Source organism: Scomber scombrus, chromosome 10 (genome assembly GCF_963691925.1).
Source record: "Scomber scombrus chromosome 10, fScoSco1.1, whole genome shotgun sequence".
Classification (NCBI taxonomy): domain Eukaryota; kingdom Metazoa; phylum Chordata; class Actinopteri; order Scombriformes; family Scombridae; genus Scomber; species Scomber scombrus.
The window spans coordinates 495,956-514,599 of record NC_084979.1 but is presented as its reverse complement, the minus strand read 5'-3'; the positions used below and the strand labels follow the sequence as shown (position 1 = coordinate 514,599).

Below are 18,644 nucleotides of genomic sequence, written 5' to 3'. Positions count from 1 at the left end.
AAAATAACAACTTAAACTGATTTCAGTCTACTGATCCCTGCCTATCACTGCCCACATCATTTTATATTACTATTGTTTTTTTTACTATAATTAATGTAAAATAAAGGTTTTCATCAAGTTGCACAGTTGTTTAGTGTCACGCTTCCATAAAGTTGGAGGACTTGCCAGAGATGAGATATCCTGACTTTTCGTCCCCGACAAAACACTTTGCTCCAAAAACACTTGATTCTACCCATAATGCAACGCAATAGTGTTCATGGTAGTGTGGTGTTTTTGTTAAACCTCCTTTAAAATATAATGCTTTTTTCTCTGGCTGAGTAGTACAACCATAGTACATGAATTTCTCCATAATCTGTCATCTCTAGGAAGGAACTGTGAGGTTTGATACTAATCACAGAGAAACCTGAGACTGTATTCAATTGGTACACTTCCAAATGATTAATTTCAATTAGTTTTAGTTCAGCAGATCAGCTGAACATTCAATATGTCTGCAGGTATGGGTATAATTCATCATATGTGGAGTTTCCAATATGAATAAAATGTAAATATTTACTCAAAATACAGCTTTTCTTTTAATGACATTCCTATTTTCCATGTAATGAGTATCAAAGTTCTTTCAGAAAATGACTCTGGTGTGGTGGACATGCCTACGGGCCAGTACTAGCTGGTTTGAAAATAATAAGAATTCACATATTGATTCAATACTATTCCCAACATTTGTCCTCATTACATTTACTGCTAAAATGTTTAATATGTCTTTTTTGGATTCACTGACGACATAAAAACAAAGTTAAAAACACAGTGACCTCGGCCAAAACATGTAACACACAAAACCATTTAAATGTCACATCTTTACAGTTCAGTGGACTGAGGCACAATTAATGAGAATTAAGACCTCAGCCACAACTATTAAACCAATCACGTACAAGCACGTACAAGTACCAAGTTCATTTGATCTGTAGTAAAGATTCTAACCAACAGTACTGTATGAATCATTTAAATCACTTTTTTAAAGTGGATATCATCACAAATCTGTATACACTTGCCTGGTGTCATCTGGTAAAAAACCTATTAACCTATAAACCTACTAACATATCACACTATAGATAGACTAGTAAGCTTTACTAACCATGGATCAGAGTACAACAGCTAACAAGAACCTCACTTTAGATAGATAGATAGATAGATAGATAGATAGATAGATAGATAGATAGATAGATAGATAGATAGATAGATAGATAGATAGATAGATAGATAGATAGATAGATAGATAGATAGATAGATAGATAGATAGATAGATAGATAGATAGATAGATAGATAGATAGATAGATAGATAGATAGATAGATAGATAGATAGATAGATAGATAGATAGATAGATTCCTTTATTGTCATTGTATAGAATACAACGAAATTCAAAACCCAAGTAAGTGAGCAGCAGAAAAAGTACTCCCAAACATTTCCTTGGTTTATTTAGGTGATAGATGATAAAAATAGCATGAACTAATGCTAAATATATGCAACACCATCCTTGCTGTGTGAAAATAGCCTTATCTTAGTAAAGGTGCCACTAGAGAGGTCACATTTACATGTGTATGCTGGTTTTCCACCGCTGGTGGGAAGGGGAGGTATGATGTAATAGTGTGGGAGTCTGGGATCAGTCTAGGACAGGAATAGACAACAGGGCTGATGAACAGCATGAAGGTTAAAAAGGTGCCTGCTGCAACTTTAGCCACTAGCAAGGTGGACAATGTCTGCTGATATCTAACCCATCACTCTGGTTACTGGTTATGTACAGGCTGTAAATACATCTTTGAAATGATGACATGATTTTAAGGTTGCAATGAAGATACTCATCCCATCATCTACTATACAGTTTTAAAAGAACATGAATAAGCCTGGTGTTTTTTTTAGCTCATGAGTCATTCTGGATTGCAGTTTTGTTGTGTTCAGCACCAGCAGCAGAGCAGACAGACACAGTTATCCAGTGAACATAGTGGAGCATTTGGCATTTAAAGAGACATAGAGGATATTTTTCTCAGGAGTTAGTGGAGACCAGACCCCTGCTAAACAGAAAGTAAATATCACCCGTAGTGGAATATAACAAAGTACATTTACTCAAGTATAGTACATAAGTAGAATTTTGAGGTAATTGAGTATTTTCACTTATGCTACTCATGTTCTGTCAGGTTGCAAGAGGATCAGATGTGAACTGTGTTTTTCAAGTCCAGACAAATAGTCTATTGGATTGAGGTCTGGGCTTTGACTCCAGAACATTCACCTTGTTGTCTTTAAACCTTTTCTGTGTAGCTTTCACTGTATGCTTCAGGTCATTGTCTTGTTGGATAATAAATCTTCTCCCAAGTCATAGTTCATAGTTCTCTTGCAGACTGAATCAGATTGTCCTCCAGGATTTCTCTATATCCAGTTTACCCTCTACCTTTACAAGCCTTCCAGGGCCTGCAGGTGATCTACTAAGAATAACTGTGTAAATGAAAACAGGTGCAACAGGGTGGAGACAGCAGTATTTAAATGAGGGTTTTGTGTCTTTATGGAGAGTTTGGATGAGCAGAAAGCTGCAAGCAAAAAAAAGAAATGTGATCAGGTTCTAGTGGAAGAGGTTAACTAATATATTGAGTTATAACACAAACTAATATTACCAGAGAAACCCACATATGGAGAGTATTAGTGACAAAGTCAATGCTGTTAGTAAAACCACAAATATTCCACTTCAAAAATATTAACACAGGTTTAAAAACTCTGTCCTGTGTGTATTCTGTCATTGTGCCTCCGTCTCCTCCTCTCTACAGTAACAGCAGTCATCTGTGTGCAGTGAGCAGCAGAATAATACCTGCCCTTCAAACTTATTATTTATAGACACAGTTAGTGTCAGAAATAATACCTTCAGGTTTGGTAAATCACAATACGTGTGTTAATAACATATTTACATTTTCTCCTCCCTGTATTTTGCACACTGGGGTAAAAACGTCTCATATTACATTCATTATGGTAAACTACTAAATGGACAGTATGTATTATTTTGCACAGTTGAAAGACGCAAACCTCAGTGTGCTGTGTTAGTAGATCAGCTTGCACATTTTTTGCGGGTGATGTCAAGTTTGCACACGTTTCTACACACACAGACCTTTAGTAAATCAGGCCCTCAGAGGGAATTTGATGCTAAACAGACTGTAAATGTGTCAGATATCACTTTGATATGACTAACTCAGACTGATGAAGCTCAATAGAAGTGTGGGACACACTGTGGATTTAGTCCTCCATCACTTATTATTGACAGCACATTTGAAGAAGATAATTTAATAGTCAGTATGAACAGAAGTAATGATTACAGTGAGGAAAACCTGTAAAACCTGTTCATTTGACACACAATTGAAAAATTGTACTTTTGTGATAAAACAACTGGAATGTTTGTGACATACAAAAACATAGAGCAGTGTAGCAGTAGCACATGTAGAGAAGGGTCATGAAGTTATATTAAAAACATCTGCTTAAAGTTAGCAAACATGAGCTAACATTAGCCACCGAAAGCTACTGGTCATACCAGACCAAGAAACATGTTGTAACAACAAAACCCCTGAGTATGTTGAATTTAGCACACAGTGTCATGTCTGCTCAAACTTTTCAACTTTCTGATGAAGGCAACACAGATTAAATGTCCAGAGTGATCCTTTATCCCCAGGGAACAGGGTGGATGTTTGACTGATTGTCTAAGTAATGGTGATAAAAATGAACATAATGGCTTAGATTAAACTGGCATTCATACACATTGCTTCTTGGTCTTTGAGTTTTTAACAAACATCAAAAGATATTTAAAAAGTACACCTAACCACACAAGCACTGATTTTCATACCATATATATAACATTCATTCATCATTCTGACCTATGAATTCCTATGATTTTTTGTGTGAAGGGTTTGCTGTGGTTACATATTAGCTGGACAGAAATAGGGTTTCAACCTCATATTTTCAGTTCATGAGTTGACTGGATCTGCATCATTTTTTACAGAGGCAAGTTTTGACTGCTTTTTTTTTGGCAAGGTTGTCAATGATTACCAGAAAGTGAAAATGGCTGGACTGGAGGAAGGTCATAAATATAAATGAGCTATTTTGGTGATGCCGGATGCTGGACCCAAAAGCTCGAGTCAGAAGAAGCAAAGTGTCCAAAAAAACAAAAATTGATTTACTCAAAAAGGAAAACTAGACTACAAAAGGAAAAAGTGATCAAACAGAAAGAGGAAGGTCCAAAAAAAACCCCTAGCATCTCAGAGGAATATCAGGTTGAGCCAAACGGGCAGGACACGAGCAGAGCATGACGAATGACAATCTGACAGGGGACAACAAAAGAAGGGCAGTATATAAAGGGAGGGTGAGTGGAAGAACTAATGATGAGAAGGGCCAGCTGAGGAAGAAGGCGGGGAAACATAGGTGAGGGGAATGAGGTGATAACAGGAAGAGGAGTGGCAAGATCTAAAATGACACAAAAAGTTAATAAATAAACCCCGGCTGAACAGAAAGAACAAAAAACAGACCTAAACAGCTGACCCTGTGACAGTTAGAATTGTTAGTTTGTAGGTAATAAGGCCCTTTAAAGTCCTTATAAGATGCTTTAACAGTATTATATGTTAATAAGAAAATGCTAGATTAAATAATAGCATCAGCTCTTATAAGAAACTTGTTAACAGTTTATAGTGTTGGGTCTCACTGGCTGACTGCAGCATGGCATGGGCCTCAGCAGATGACACGCGACCTGTGCGCTTGCAGAGGCATTTACGCTCAGGCTTTTGTTTGTTGTAATTTCCTCCAGAGGACAAACAAATGATTCTGTGAATAAGCAAGAAGTCAACAAGTGTTACCAGATGAACAATCTCTCAAGTTTTTTAACACTTTACAGCAAAAGGTCATCGTTTGCCAGTGTGGTGGCGATCTCTTTCCATGAATAAAGCGTTATTTGGCTGTCCCTGTGGTCTCTTAAGGAAGGGCTGTAGAGTGGTCTGTACAGGGGGACCTGCTCTGCCAGTCTACCATCTTGAAATGAGAAGTGCAACCAAGTTACAAAATGACCGAGTTACCAGGGCTCTCTGCTTCTGCAGGAGCAGCTCAGCTCTTCAGCTTTCTGTTCTCTCTTGTGGTCTGCTCACAGCAGACACAACAAACTCTCCGTTCTGAACAGCAGCAAGGCAGAGCCTGCTTGATTCAAGCACCAGCTGCTGTGACACAAGGTCTGGCAGCTCATCCCACACTTCTCTGAGAATCAGCCCATTCTCCTAAGACATAACAAGGCCTCACAGGTGGTGTCTTATCAGTGTTGTAGTGGGAGCCCAGTCCACAGCACTTTCACACACTATGAGAGAGATACACAAGGACATGCTAACAAGGCCTAACACAGGTTAACAGAATACTGAAATGCATATGAATATTATTTCTCCACTACACCCAACAAGCAACAGGAGCCACAAAGCAGTTTTAACTTGCCACTAACTCTGTAAGAAGTGAACAAAGGAGTGACCTGGGCACTCCAGCCTGCATGATTCAGCAACAGAGCCTGAATCACCCACCACTGATGGCATTGCCAACTCAACAAAGCAGCAAACCAAAGTATGCTTGCTTGTAGTGTTAACCAGACTTCCAGAACTCATGTAAGCCGACGAGGCTGCTCCTTGGGTCACCTTGCCACCTTGGTTGATCAGCCCATGTGTTGACCTGTGTCTTGTTTCAACTCACCTGTGCTTCCTTCAGCTTTCTGTTCAGTCTTTGTTGAGTCATCTTGTCCTTTCTGGTTTGTACTTGTCCATTCTGCATTGACCCTATGTTTCTGCTCTTTTTGTTTTCTGCCTACACATCGTGATTGAAGACTAAAATAAAATCTGACAGTTGTTAGTTGGAAAGATCAGCAGTCACAGATTTTTGCCTGAAATTTAGGACCCATTGTTTCAAATATTACTGCAGATTTAAATTGGCTTAGTTACTGTAAATCAAGCACTTTTACATGCAATGCTAGATTGGAAAGCTTAACAGACACAGCAGAGGAGCAATTCTGCCATTCTTCAATTCAACAACTTAACATGCTACTGAATTAGGTTAACTTTAAGGTAAAGTTTCCAGTAAAACTCTTAATATTTAATTGAAAAGAAGAAATGATGTTCTGCTCAATCTGCTCGTTAAGGGCAGACAGCTGGGGATTCTTCCAGCAGTGTGTTGGTGATAAGCTAATCTGATGAGGGGCGAGGGTGCTGCAATAGTGTTGACAAGATGACTCAAGATGAGCATCCACAACTGACTGTCTGTGTCATTGTCCCATCATTTATCAGGTGCTACATTCTCCGCATGCACCATACAGCACTGGACACTGAGTTGAAATAGTGTCAGAAAATATGTCATAACCATGATAGAGTTTTTGCCATCCTTGGTGTTGTGATGAATGTTAGCAGTGTGTTTGACTCAAGTGAACACTGTTGGTGAAACATTGTCACAAGGGTGTCTTGTCCTTTTCTCATACTAACCCATTCAAAACACAGCGACATAACACAGCTGTCATTACTGACTGATGTAATGGTATGAAGGTGTATTTTAGTGGAAGAGGAAACTATGAAGTTCAGAAAGAGAATGACTAAATCATCAAAGGTATAATTGAAGTCATACCCCAAAAAACAGGAAGTCAGCCATTTTGCATATAACTTGCACTTTTGACATAGATTTTGCCATTTGCAGGCGACTATGAGATTTAACCCAAGCGACTTCAAATTTGGTCAGTGTCATCTTAACGCGTTTGTGATGAAAATATTGTTTTAAACTTGACTTTTCACTGAACACCCTTGCTGTTGCGACACGGAAAACTTCGATGAAGGTGCTGAACTGAACACATCTATTTGTTAATATTGATTTTAGTAAAAGAAATATTAGTTATATCAAACTTGTAGTCATCCCAGTGGGGAGTTCCTCCTGAAGGATGTGGCTCTTGGAACCGCTGCTGTGTTGTCTGATATACAGTTCTGACGTCATTATGACTTTTAACCTACTGTATCCCACTCATTTCACAGTTCCTCGCCTCAGTTTAGCAAGCTTTGTTGTTTAGATGATGAGGTGCTTATGTTGTAATTAAGACCTTTAATGGAGGGGAACCGGTGTGAGGGTGGATTGCACATTCTTCATCTGAGTGACAGTTAAGAGGTTTAAATGTCAGCCAGTCTCTCCAACTAGGGAGTGAAAACCATACTACATGGCTCAGCTGTAGAGACATACAGGGCAATTTGCAACACACTGTCGACTGATAGATTACTGTTACAACCTTTCCTTATATAATAGAGCATCAGCATAGACTCAGACCGAAGGAATGGAAGCCACACAAAAACAAAACAGTGTTCGGTATAATGTCAAATGATCGAAATTTGAAAATAAATTTCTTTCAGAAAGTGTTCTGAACCTTTTGATTACATCACACAATCTCTTCACTTTAAGGACATCTCCACACATCTTTGTGACAGGACCAACAGATCGAATTAGGAAACCTATGCCCTGAGGCCTGAGTCAATTTTGCATGATAGCCCTCCAGTTGAGAAGCTGGGGAAATGTCAATTAGCTGCCATCCACCTCCACACAGTGAGCTCCGCTTCACAGGGTCCAAGGCTAATCGCTCCTAATTTACCCCCGGTACCTGCTGGATGGTGACAGGGCGGAGGTGGTACAAACACTGTATATGCACTGAAGGCTTCAAGTTTCCACATCACACTTGTGTAAGTTGCATAGTGGACCACGAAACTAGCTGTTGTAGGTGCATGTTTAAGTTGAGCATTTCCCTCTTCAGCAGATGAATGTGAGAATGAACTCTAGACATACATCATTCTGTACAGTGAATATCACAGTAAAGGAAAAGAAAACACATTTTTGAGTGGAGGGGAACTATACTCAGTGCTGGAGGAAAATGGATCTGGTAGAATGATTTAAAATGTGATCATAATGAAAAAGCATGGCACTGTATGATGAATCAACTGTAAGTCAACACAGAAGGAGAGGAAATGTCAGCCAGTATAAAATATTGCATAGATATTATTTAACTCTTGTAAAACTGCACATATAAGGCTCCAGCCAGGGCCGGCCCAAGGCATAAGTGAACTAAGCAGCTGCTTGGGGCCCCGTGACCACTAGGGGAGCAATTAACTTAAAAAAGAAAAAAGTAATTAATTGTTTTTTTCCATGTGTGAGTGATGATGATTCATATATTATCAAATGTATGTTCTTGTACAAAAAAAACAACAATATTATGTTAACAGAGTGTAGTTTCCTACTGCCTCTCTGCTCGAAATGTCAGAGCTCCGCTAGTAACGTGTGCAGTGCGCACTGAGCATCTACGAGCTAGGAGCAGGTGAATAATGTTGTAAAAAAGGACTTAACCTTCAGGGGCAGAAAAAAGAAAAAGGAAGAAAGAGGAAGACGAAGAGGAAGAAAAACGACAAGATAAGGTATGTCTTCCCTAATTATTGTTGATATTTTATTCCAACTACGTTAGCCTATAATAGCAGATTAGCTAGCTAACGTTTTTGTGTTTGTGTAATACTTTGAATAAGTTGATTCTCAGTTTTATTCTGGGTCGTTTGATAGCGAATGTTTAATAATTAACGTTAATTACAAACACAGTGACGTTTGCTAGCAATATGGTTTTGCATTAATGAATTAACTTAGTTAACTTATAGTTTGAGGTATGTTGTTTGCAATTGTTTGCTGCAGAGCACAGTCATTTATGTGAGTAAATAAACATATTCCTTTTACATCAACTCCCTATTATGCTCCTACGTTATATGAAACTTCCCCAGGAGCACTGTTAAAGTATTTTGGAGGAGGTACTGACTCAGCCCAGGAGCAATCCACCTCCTCAGGAGCAGCCAAGGCTGATGAATCAGGAGATCAAAAACTGTCACCATATATATTTATTTTCTAGTCAAATGATCTCATTAAGATGTAATAATATAAGATATAATCATATCACAAGGGAGTGGACATGTTTTTCATCTTAGGTCCATCTCTATCCTCTGCTCCATCCACTGTGCCCACTGTCCTCTCTGCAACCTCCGCTGTACCTGGTAAGTTAACAACAAAATAGCCTTTAATTGCTCAGTGCACTGCAGAACATACTGAGATGAATATTGTTTTTAATATAAGATATAAGATATAATCATATGACAAGGGACATGTTTTTAGACAAATGCATATTATTTAAAACTTCTCAAGCAATTTTCAGTTGTTCCACTGGCAGTTTGTTTTCTTATTACAAGCTATAGCTGTACTTTTTTATTTAGAAGATAAGCTGCATCATTTTCAAGTGTAATATGACTATAACATGGCTAGCTTTTTATGTTGTTGTTGTTCTTCATCTCAGGTCCATCTCTATCCTCTGCTCCATCCACTGTGCCTTCTGTGTCTTTTGCAACCTCAGCTGTACCTGGTAAGTTAACAATAAAACAGCCTTTATAATTGCTCAGTGTACTGCAGAATATTCTGAGAATTTAATTTCCCTATAGGTCCTTCATCTTTGGTCATCGAGATTGATGTTTCATCTACTTCTTCAGCATCCAGTTTGCAGCAGGGATCAGCAGCTCCACCAGTAGACCCAGCTGAGTGTCCCTCTTTCCTGTCAGACTACTTTATATTTTATTTATAAACCATTTGTGTTTCCTTGTTTCAGGTGCCTCTGTTGATTTACATCATTATTTAAGTATTTGTCTGATATTCTGTCTGATAAAATGTATTTTATTTAATACTGTCTGTTTTTGTACATTTGCTGTTGCAGTTTATTTAAAACAAAACATAATAAAGCAGATTGTGTATACAGTAAACTATTGGTTTATTTTGTTACTTTTAGTTGGCCTAGATGACATTCGGTATCCCACTTAGTACTATATCACTTTGAATTTAATTGTAAATCAACCCCAGGCTGCTCTTGTAGCTGAATTTTCTACCATTTCAGATTAAAAACCATAGATGGGTAAAATATGCCGGGCTGCTCTTTGAGGTTTTATGTATTGATTCTCTGTGTGGCCAGTAGGACGAGATGCTGACTTTGCCAAATATTAATTGAAAGATTTTTTTGTAAATTTGCAAATCTGGTGTCTGCTTCCATGGCATTAATCACTGTGGATTACAATCTAACTACAACAAAAAGTTATCACATTTAGTTTTAAAAGTGTATTTGTAATGACAGAGTAGAATAAGTAGAATATGTTTATAGTAGGTGTGTGAATGATCAATAATCATTATTATTGGCAGTAATAGAGGGCCACAAAATCAAATTTTGCTTAGGGCCCCATGGAGGCTTGGGCCGGCCCTGGCTCCAGCTAAGAATCATTTATGTTGGAAGAGCTGTGCACTAAAAGATTTTAGTTGTGCATTTAGATCTCTTGATCCCATTATCACATAAACCTGTCCGATTGGAAACAGAAATAGAATTATCATGTGTGTAATGTCATTATCAATTGTCTTTCATGGTGATTACCAATATAGCTGCAAGAGTTACCTTACATCACTAGAAAAATACAATGGCTTAGTAAATCAAAGAGTGGATTACTCTAATGACAGACAATGCTTGAAATGAATTTACAATTGTTAGGCTTAAATGTATTAATGAAATTGGTACCAGTGGTGGAGGAAGTCTTAAGATTCTCCAATAACACATTGTTAAAATGATTTCTTACAAGCCAAAGTCCTGCATTCAGAAGTCCTGCATCTCAAGTAAAAGTATAAATATTATCAATACACATAATGTACTTTAAATATCATAGTATGGCATAGCATAACATAAGTAAGTAAAAATACTTATTATGTTTGAGTTATATAAAGTTATGTTATTATGTATTATATTACAGGATTATTATTAATAATGCATCATGTGCACAATATTTGTATGTTTTAGCCAATGCAGGTGGAGCTAACTGTAACTGTTTTGTATACTGTAGAGTAGTTTAATCTGTCAACAATCAATCATCATCTTTTGTTATACCTCAAAGTTGTACTAAATAAATTCCACCACTGTGTGGTAGCTATATTTCTTTGATAGTATTAATATGTGCTAATCAAAGTGACTTTGTCTTGATTTCTGTATTGGTATGTTGTTATGTTATTTTGTGAAAGACAGTGGAAGTAGTGATTTGTTTATTAGGCTCATGTACAGCGTTAGACTATGGCTAATATTCACCTGCAGTCCCTTTATTAGGTCAATATTAAAAGATATTAAAAATACAATAACAGCCAAAAAAACTAAACACAGTACACATTCAAAATACAAAGCTCAGAGTCAGTGGTTACAAATGATTCCAGTCCCCATTTTCAACAGTCAGGTTATTCTGTACTCCCACGTGTATAAGCATTTGTCACACTACGTTAATTTTCCCAGGCTTCGTGACGGAATCAGGTCGTGTATAAAGGCTGCACCTGAGCCAGCCGAGCAGGAGATCAGAGCAGCGTCGCCAGCCGGTCCTAACAGCAAAAAGAAGAAAAAAAAAACGTAAAAGAAGATGAGCCTAAATATCTCCGTTCATTGTTTATCTCTGCTCTTTATGCTTCATTTCATTGGAGCCAAACCCGTTTCTGACCTACAGGTAAGCTCACCTGCGCTTTTAATTGGTACACAATTATTCTCAATAATTGACTGACGTGCCATTACGATGAAAATGTAATATTTGAAAGGCATTATGCTCCGATCGCCCAGTGAATAGTGAGTTTTTCAGCGACTGTTTGCTAAACGAGATACAACTTTTTACATCCAGGTTCTGTTGGCCTACCAGTGCAGTTGGGTAACCTACAGTTTACAAGCTGAATCATTTAACAGCGTTCTTTTTTTTCCCCTCAGAGTTTGAAGCAGCTTCTAGAAGAGGAGATTAACGTCGCGCCATACTACTCTTCGGAAGAGATAGAGGTGCAGGGGAAAGATGGAAACCCAGATAAGACAGTGTTCGGAGCTCCAGATGAGCAGCCTTGGGACTCCTCCGACCCCAGCAACTCTGCGCTGGCGGCGAAGCAAACCGTCCTTACGCGTCTCTTCAAAGACCTCATGAGAACCTCCAAGCGCTCGTGGAGCCGGTATAAGAAAGGCGGGCTGAGGAGCTGCTTCGGTGTCCGGTTAGATAGGATCGGCTCCTTCAGCGGGCTGGGATGCTGAAGGTAGGATCAGTGAGCTGGAGGAAAATAATATTTAAATACCCCGACTGTATTATTTTAAAAATTCGCAAAACAGAATATTTGAGTTAGGTTATATATCGAGTGGTATACATTACTGTTCACGGAGAAGCAGATGTGCTGTCAATTCAGTTTCAATCAAGGATTTACAGATGTTTATACAGTAGCGTTGAGAAATGGTTTATTATTACAGAATGAAATAAATAAAATGCAAATAAAATATGATGTAGTAAACGAGTGGCAAATGTATTGGAGCACGTTTATGGACATAACGCTGGCATTCAGAGCAATCAAGAAATCATCATACAATGAATATTTATAGTAACAGTAGCCTTTACACAAATATCCCCATCAATTAGTTATGCAAGAAGGCTATTTTACAAAATGTTGAGAATAAACAATGGATGTACCCAACTGAGAAAAAAAATGATGCTATAGGGAGACGAATTTAAGCAAATGTATTTTTATTTATGCAGAGAAAATTAAGTTTATAGCACCTGCTTCTGTTTTGTAATGATTACATATTCAAAAGATATCCACTATGCACTGCAGCAACTCAAGGTTCTAGTGGTTCATTGCTTAAGGGCACCAGAGCAGCAGCTGCACTTTACTTTCATCACTTTAGTTCGTTTTAAACTGGTGTACTAATATGTTTTTGTTCTGCCAACAGGCGTGGATGACGTGGAGTTTTCCCATCTGCACATCAGTGTGACCATAAGCTCATCTGACATTCACAAAACTATGACTGACACTGACAAAGGAAGTTGTTTCAGTCCTCCTTCTCATTCAGAACTGTGATTTCCTTTTTCATGTGTGAGCTGTTAATAAATTATTGTACAAGTATAAATGAATTAATTTATTATTTTCTTGTTGGATAAAGTAGAGTTGCCTTGTAATAGATTGTATTGTATTAAACTAATTTTGCATATAGCTGAGTCTGTGGCTGAATTCTTTTTTTCATAAACATTCATGGATAATTCAACTTTAACATAATAGACAACTGCTCAAGTTAAAAATGTTTTACCAACATTATTTTGATTGTTTTCACAACATAACAAAGATGTCAACCCCACTCCCACTCCACCATCCAAATTATTCCAATTCTTGGTTGGGGATCAAATTAGTTATAGTCCATTTCAGTCCATTGTATAGGAAAAAAGAAGAAGAAAAAAGAAAAGACACTTCTGCCATATTGAGTACCACAGAGGGCCATTGTTTACACGTTTCCAGGGTCTTCCATTGCATGTGACAAGTCTGTTCTTAATACAGAACAAACAAAAGGGTTCCAGATATGATGAAAATGATGTTGTTGATGTTTTAATGTGTAAGGATAGAGAGGTAGATAGCTCAGACAACCACCTGTTTACTCTTGGTCTTCTGGTGTTTTTCCAGGATAGGGCTATTACTCTCTTTGCAATTAAGCTCAAGTTTAATTTAATGTCAGTCTAAATAATGTCATCTACATGCTCCTTGTTATTGGTAAGATTTTAATTACCAACATTTCACATAATATATCTATGAACCATTACGTCCCCAAAAAGGGACGTGCGAAACGTTGAAGGGATATTTCAAAGTGGTGAAGGGAACCTGCAACTGGTGTAATATTTAGAAATCCAACAATCCGTATTGGTATAAAAACATTGTGTATTCTGTACAGGAGCTTACGACAACCGCAGTATCAAACTTTTTACACACGTAAACGTGTCCGTAAAGCTTTTTTTCATTTTTAGTCAGAATACGACTTCTAATACCGACTGGTTATTGGAGATCACAAATGATGTGTGATTGTTTCTCACTGTTTATGTCTTGGCTTGAAAAAAACCCCAAAACTACTCACGTTTGACTGGTTCTGTCAACGCAGCGTGGACAATCTACACACACACACACTGTTTGTGTTGTTTGCAATCATGTCACAAACATGATAATCCAGACAAATCTTTTTTTTTTAAGTATAATATAGATTAATATAATGTATGAATATTTTTGTAGATGTTAACTTCTTAAGTTGTATCCTGTATACTGTGCATTGCATCCAAGAGTGCAAGAGGAATATTTTAAATGAACTATTAACGTTGTCAATATTACATACAATATGTATTATATATGAGTAGCATCTTTGTTGACACTATTATCAAGGGTTTGCTACTTGTCATCAGCCTCACCCTTAATGTCCACCCTGTTACAATACAGGTAACTTTCAAATCTTTGTTCAGTAAACCATGAAAGCATGTGGTAACCCTGAGAGGAGAACTAAAAAACTAAACTAAAAACTTTATTTATTCAGGGGAATTTTCACAGAGAAATGCTATCTTTTTAACACTGTTACTCATTCATAACTGGAAGCTGCCCAGTAGAACCACAGTCTGATCTGCCAACAACCAAGCAGCTCCAGTGGAGCAGTTGGGTTTAAGGGCCTTGCTCAAGGGCACCTCAGCGCTGGTAATGAGGGAGGGGCAAGTGCTGTTCCTTTACTTTAGTTATAAGGACAACATGTCTTGCTGAATGACCCTTTAGCAAAGTGGCAGTCTGGAACTGGTTCCTCCTACCACAATCATGTACACCCCCGATTAAGTAACACCATCACACAGTCTGTTAGTCTACTACTTCCCGTAGCTCAGTGACAATAATATCCCGTGTTCAGGGGGGTGTGGAGTATGATTCTGAAACAAAGTAGCATATGGAAGCGGCTATGTCATACGAATGCCCATTATTTGAGAGACAACACTTTAAAAGGAGCAGTTTCCGACAGCTCCTGTTATCAGAATCAGGTGTCAGGAATGCGATTCCAATTCCTGGCATACCTATGTGCATCAAGCTAAAGTATAAAAGACCAGAGGGTGTTGCTGTGGGCTCAGCATCCAAACAGCAAAGAAGCCAAAGAGCATCCATCCATCTGATACGAACGGCAGGAATTCACAGACAAACATGCAATTGTCTTCCATTCCAGTCTTTGGCTTCCTCTTCATTGTAAACCTTCAGCTATTCAGCACATACCCTATCAGCACTGCCCTGACTGACACTGACATGGACACCTTAAAGGTAAGTCTACCAATGAGTGATTCTGAAAATTGGAATTTCAGAGCCTCATCATGGGTCCCTGTGAAGGCTTTAAGCAATCTGTAGCACCAAGACAAAATGTTTCATTTCATTTACAGTGTTGAATTTGAATTGATCTGAGCAAGAGAATGTACTATATGATGATGTCTATTGTCATCGTTTCATCAACAGCAACTTCCTGTCCCCTGGGAATATATGTCATTAAATAGCTCTGTTATCTGAAATGTGCTTCTTGAAATAGAATCAGTGTTTCAAAAGATCAACAAGTGCGAGCATAATGAAATTAATCCTTCAATTTTATAGTCAACAGCATGACATTAAACTGAAAGACATTTTGCCCAACAATGTTCATAGGTGACTTATCCTAACAAAGAATGTTTCAAAAGCTCTTCTGTTGCATTCGAAGGTGCTACGTGTTGCTTTGTATGTCCTTAATTCAATCATTAAATAAAACCAACTATTTAAGATTATATTTGAAAGATTTAGTCTCCCTTTTTGTTAAACTAAATCTTGTCTATGTGGATGTTTCAGATGATCCTTCACATACTAGAGGAGTCGGTTTCAGAGCAGACTGAGGTGGACCAGAGAGCCTCTCCAGAGGGAGAAAGTCTTGGCAGCTTAAACGTAGAAGGGGCAGTAGATGGACAGCAGCCCCAAATTGGATTGGACGAGGCTGCAATCAGGGAGTTTCTCTCAGCCAAGAATCTGAAGAGCATCCGCAATGACTCCTCCAGGAGGTCCTCAGGCTGCTTCGGACGTCGGATGGACAGAATAGGCTCCATGAGCTCTCTGGGGTGCAACACTGTTGGCAAATACAGTAAGTTACAATCAGTTCACTGCAGTAATACACAGGATTACTGCAGCTCAAGCTTAAACTAGTACAACTCTTGAATGTAAATGAGAAACCTGAAAGCTGTCATAACAGCTAATAAGAAAAAAGATTGAACTCAGCTGTTGGGTATTTGTCTGGGGCCCTTCTTTGTGGTGTGTGTGTGGTTTCTCACTGGGTACTCTGGCTTCATCCCACAGACCAAAAAAATGCAGGTTAGGTTAATTGGTGACTAAATTACCTGTAGGTGAGAATGTGAGTGTGAATTGTTGTCTGTCTATATACTATATGTTAGCCCTGTGGCTGATTGTCAGATTAGATTGGTCCCCCTCCAGAGGATAAGCGGTATAGAAAATGAATGAATGAACAAATGCTTGTGTAGTGACACAAAAGAGATTGGGAAACTACACCAATCTTGGGTTTTTTCATACCATATTCATCATTTTTTCCACTTTGATAATACTGCATAATCTACAATAATGTATACCATGCATTTTAATCATAAATGAGCATATGAGAAAATATGAATAGTCTTAATAATTGATTTTTTGCTCTCTTGTTCTTTTGCAGATCCAAAGTGAAGATGAAGTCTTACCATCTACATTGTGGGACTGCAATGTCTCTACCAAAATCAATATTTTTATTCAAATGCTATTTATTACTAATATTTATTAAATATTGTTTGTGGCTTATAAGTATATTTATTTAAATGGATTTAATGTCTTTATGTACTGTTGAACTTTTAATAAATGTTTACAACTGCAAATCACTGAACTGGGTTACCCTAAACACATTTATATAGATGTATACAATAATGCAACATTGATGACTTTACTTCACTGCACAGCGGTACAGTGGTTAGCAGTGTCGCCTCACAGCAATGGGGTTCTGGGTTCAAACCTGATGGCCGGGGCCCTTCTGTGTGGGGCCTGCATGGTTTCTCTCCAGGTACTTCAGCTTCCTCCCACAGAACAAAAACATACAGCTTAGGTCAATTGGTGACACTTAAAATGCCGGTATGTGTTAGTGTGAAATAAAGTCAAATGAGAGAATAATGAATTTATGTCTACCAAACCAGTGCAATCAATTAAAAAAACAAATAACCAATAATAGGTCCCCAGTCATTTACATAAATAATGTTAGTTTCCATGTGAACACTGCAACACCCATGTTATGCTGATGATACTATCTGGTACCACTGGCAAACAGGATACAGTTTAACACAACATATTAATAAAACCAATGTCTGAATAAACATGTTCAAATATATAAAGAACATAAAATACAAAGAATGTACCCTAAAGTAAATGAGTGGCATAGCCTCAGAGAAAGTCTTTGTGTTGAACCACTGGTATTTCAAATGAAGCTTGGCTTCTGACCTGTTGTTGTGTATCTGGTTGGTTGCTTAGTGCTTGCTTCATTACTATCTGTTGATTGTACATCCTTGTGGGCATCATGTGTATGGGAGAGGGAGGTGGTGGGAGAAGAGGGTGTAATGTGTCATGTCCTTCCTTGTTGGTGTTTATGTATGTTGTTTTTGTCATGTCATAAAACAGAAAAATGAAATATAATAAATGTCTGTATCTCTTCTCATCAAGTGTGAATCATCTCCAACAACATTCTTAAAGCTGAATTTTAATAGAAGCAACAGATTTAGGATTGTTAGATGCACAGCACAACTGATCTGTGAAACTTTGAAGGTTTGCAGTGAGATTATAATTATACATTTAAACTGTGTCACATTCTCAGTTAGTTAGTTAGTTATCCACTCTCCCTTCTTCCAAAGTCTACAATCATAATCCAAATGTTTACAATTTTTTACATGAGATTATTTCAACTGCACCAGTTTATACAGTCAAATCAGACAACTCCTTCCTACATATGCTGATTTTGTCTGTTCCTGTTACTATCCCAGCCATCATAGACAAACATTACTATTTTAATGGAATCATCAAATACAACGCTTTGTATACAAGGAATAAAGCAGAATTGTTATTGGTTTGGATTAGTACTGAGAGATGAGGAACAGACTGAAAATGTCTGTTCTGTTCATAAAATATATTGAATAATTAGAGTGAGAGTTGAGAGTGACATTAAATGAACACTTTCCTTTATAACTAATAAATATGAAGTAGAAATATCACCTTCCTAAAAATATAAACAAAAATTGAAGATGCTTCATAAAAGTAGAATTTATGGCAAAGCTGTTGTATTGGATTGCATTTTGGTTATAGAGGCAACGAATAGTTTGTTAGGTGAGTGGATATATCAGTGACCAAGACAAACAGCAGTTTCATCACCTCTCATAATGTCCACAGTCTATTAAGAAAGTACTATACATGTCTGTTTCCTTCACCTATGCTGTGGGAATTGCCTTACTGTTATCGTGGAGTAGCAGAGCCCAGTTTTTAACCTACTATGGTATTTTTCAGGCTCAGGAGTGTAGACAGTGTTGAGTATTTGCATGGTGAATGCTGCATTCCTGTCAATACACACCACGACTGAGCTCAGAGCTCCGAGATGGCTCGTGAGGTCATGCCATCACTGGCTGGTAAGTGTGATGATACGCAGGCACA

General features: G+C 37.8%; 2 protein-coding genes across 2 annotated transcripts; both read left to right on the top strand.

The window, feature by feature from the left end:
• The first annotated feature begins 11,521 nt into the window (after nt 1-11,521).
• nppal (natriuretic peptide A-like) lies at nt 11,522-12,165 on the top strand. The gene is made up of 2 exons (XM_062427921.1): nt 11,522-11,605; nt 11,857-12,165. Exons 1-2 carry the CDS (start codon nt 11,522-11,524, stop codon nt 12,163-12,165), a joined length of 393 nt encoding a protein of 130 aa, XP_062283905.1.
• Nucleotides 12,166-15,107: 2,942 nt separating this feature from the next.
• On the top strand, nt 15,108-16,649 carry nppb (natriuretic peptide B). Its single transcript, XM_062426523.1, has 3 exons — nt 15,108-15,221; nt 15,771-16,056; nt 16,639-16,649. Exons 1-3 carry the CDS (start codon nt 15,108-15,110, stop codon nt 16,647-16,649), a joined length of 411 nt encoding a protein of 136 aa, XP_062282507.1.
• Nucleotides 16,650-18,644: the final 1,995 nt, after the last annotated feature.

What these genes read in the sequence shown, in the direction of transcription:
- nppal (XM_062427921.1), top strand. Translation starts at nt 11,522, where the DNA reads ATGAGCCTAAATATCTCCGTTCATTGTTTATCTCTGCTCTTTATGCTT. An exon ending in AACCCGTTTCTGACCTACAG is followed by an intron (nt 11,606 to 11,856) that starts GTAAGCTCACCT and finishes TTTTCCCCTCAG; the next exon opens with AGTTTGAAGCAGCTTCTAGA.
- nppb (XM_062426523.1), top strand. Translation starts at nt 15,108, where the DNA reads ATGCAATTGTCTTCCATTCCAGTCTTTGGCTTCCTCTTCATTGTAAAC. An exon ending in CTGACATGGACACCTTAAAG is followed by an intron (nt 15,222 to 15,770) that starts GTAAGTCTACCA and finishes TGGATGTTTCAG; the next exon opens with ATGATCCTTCACATACTAGA.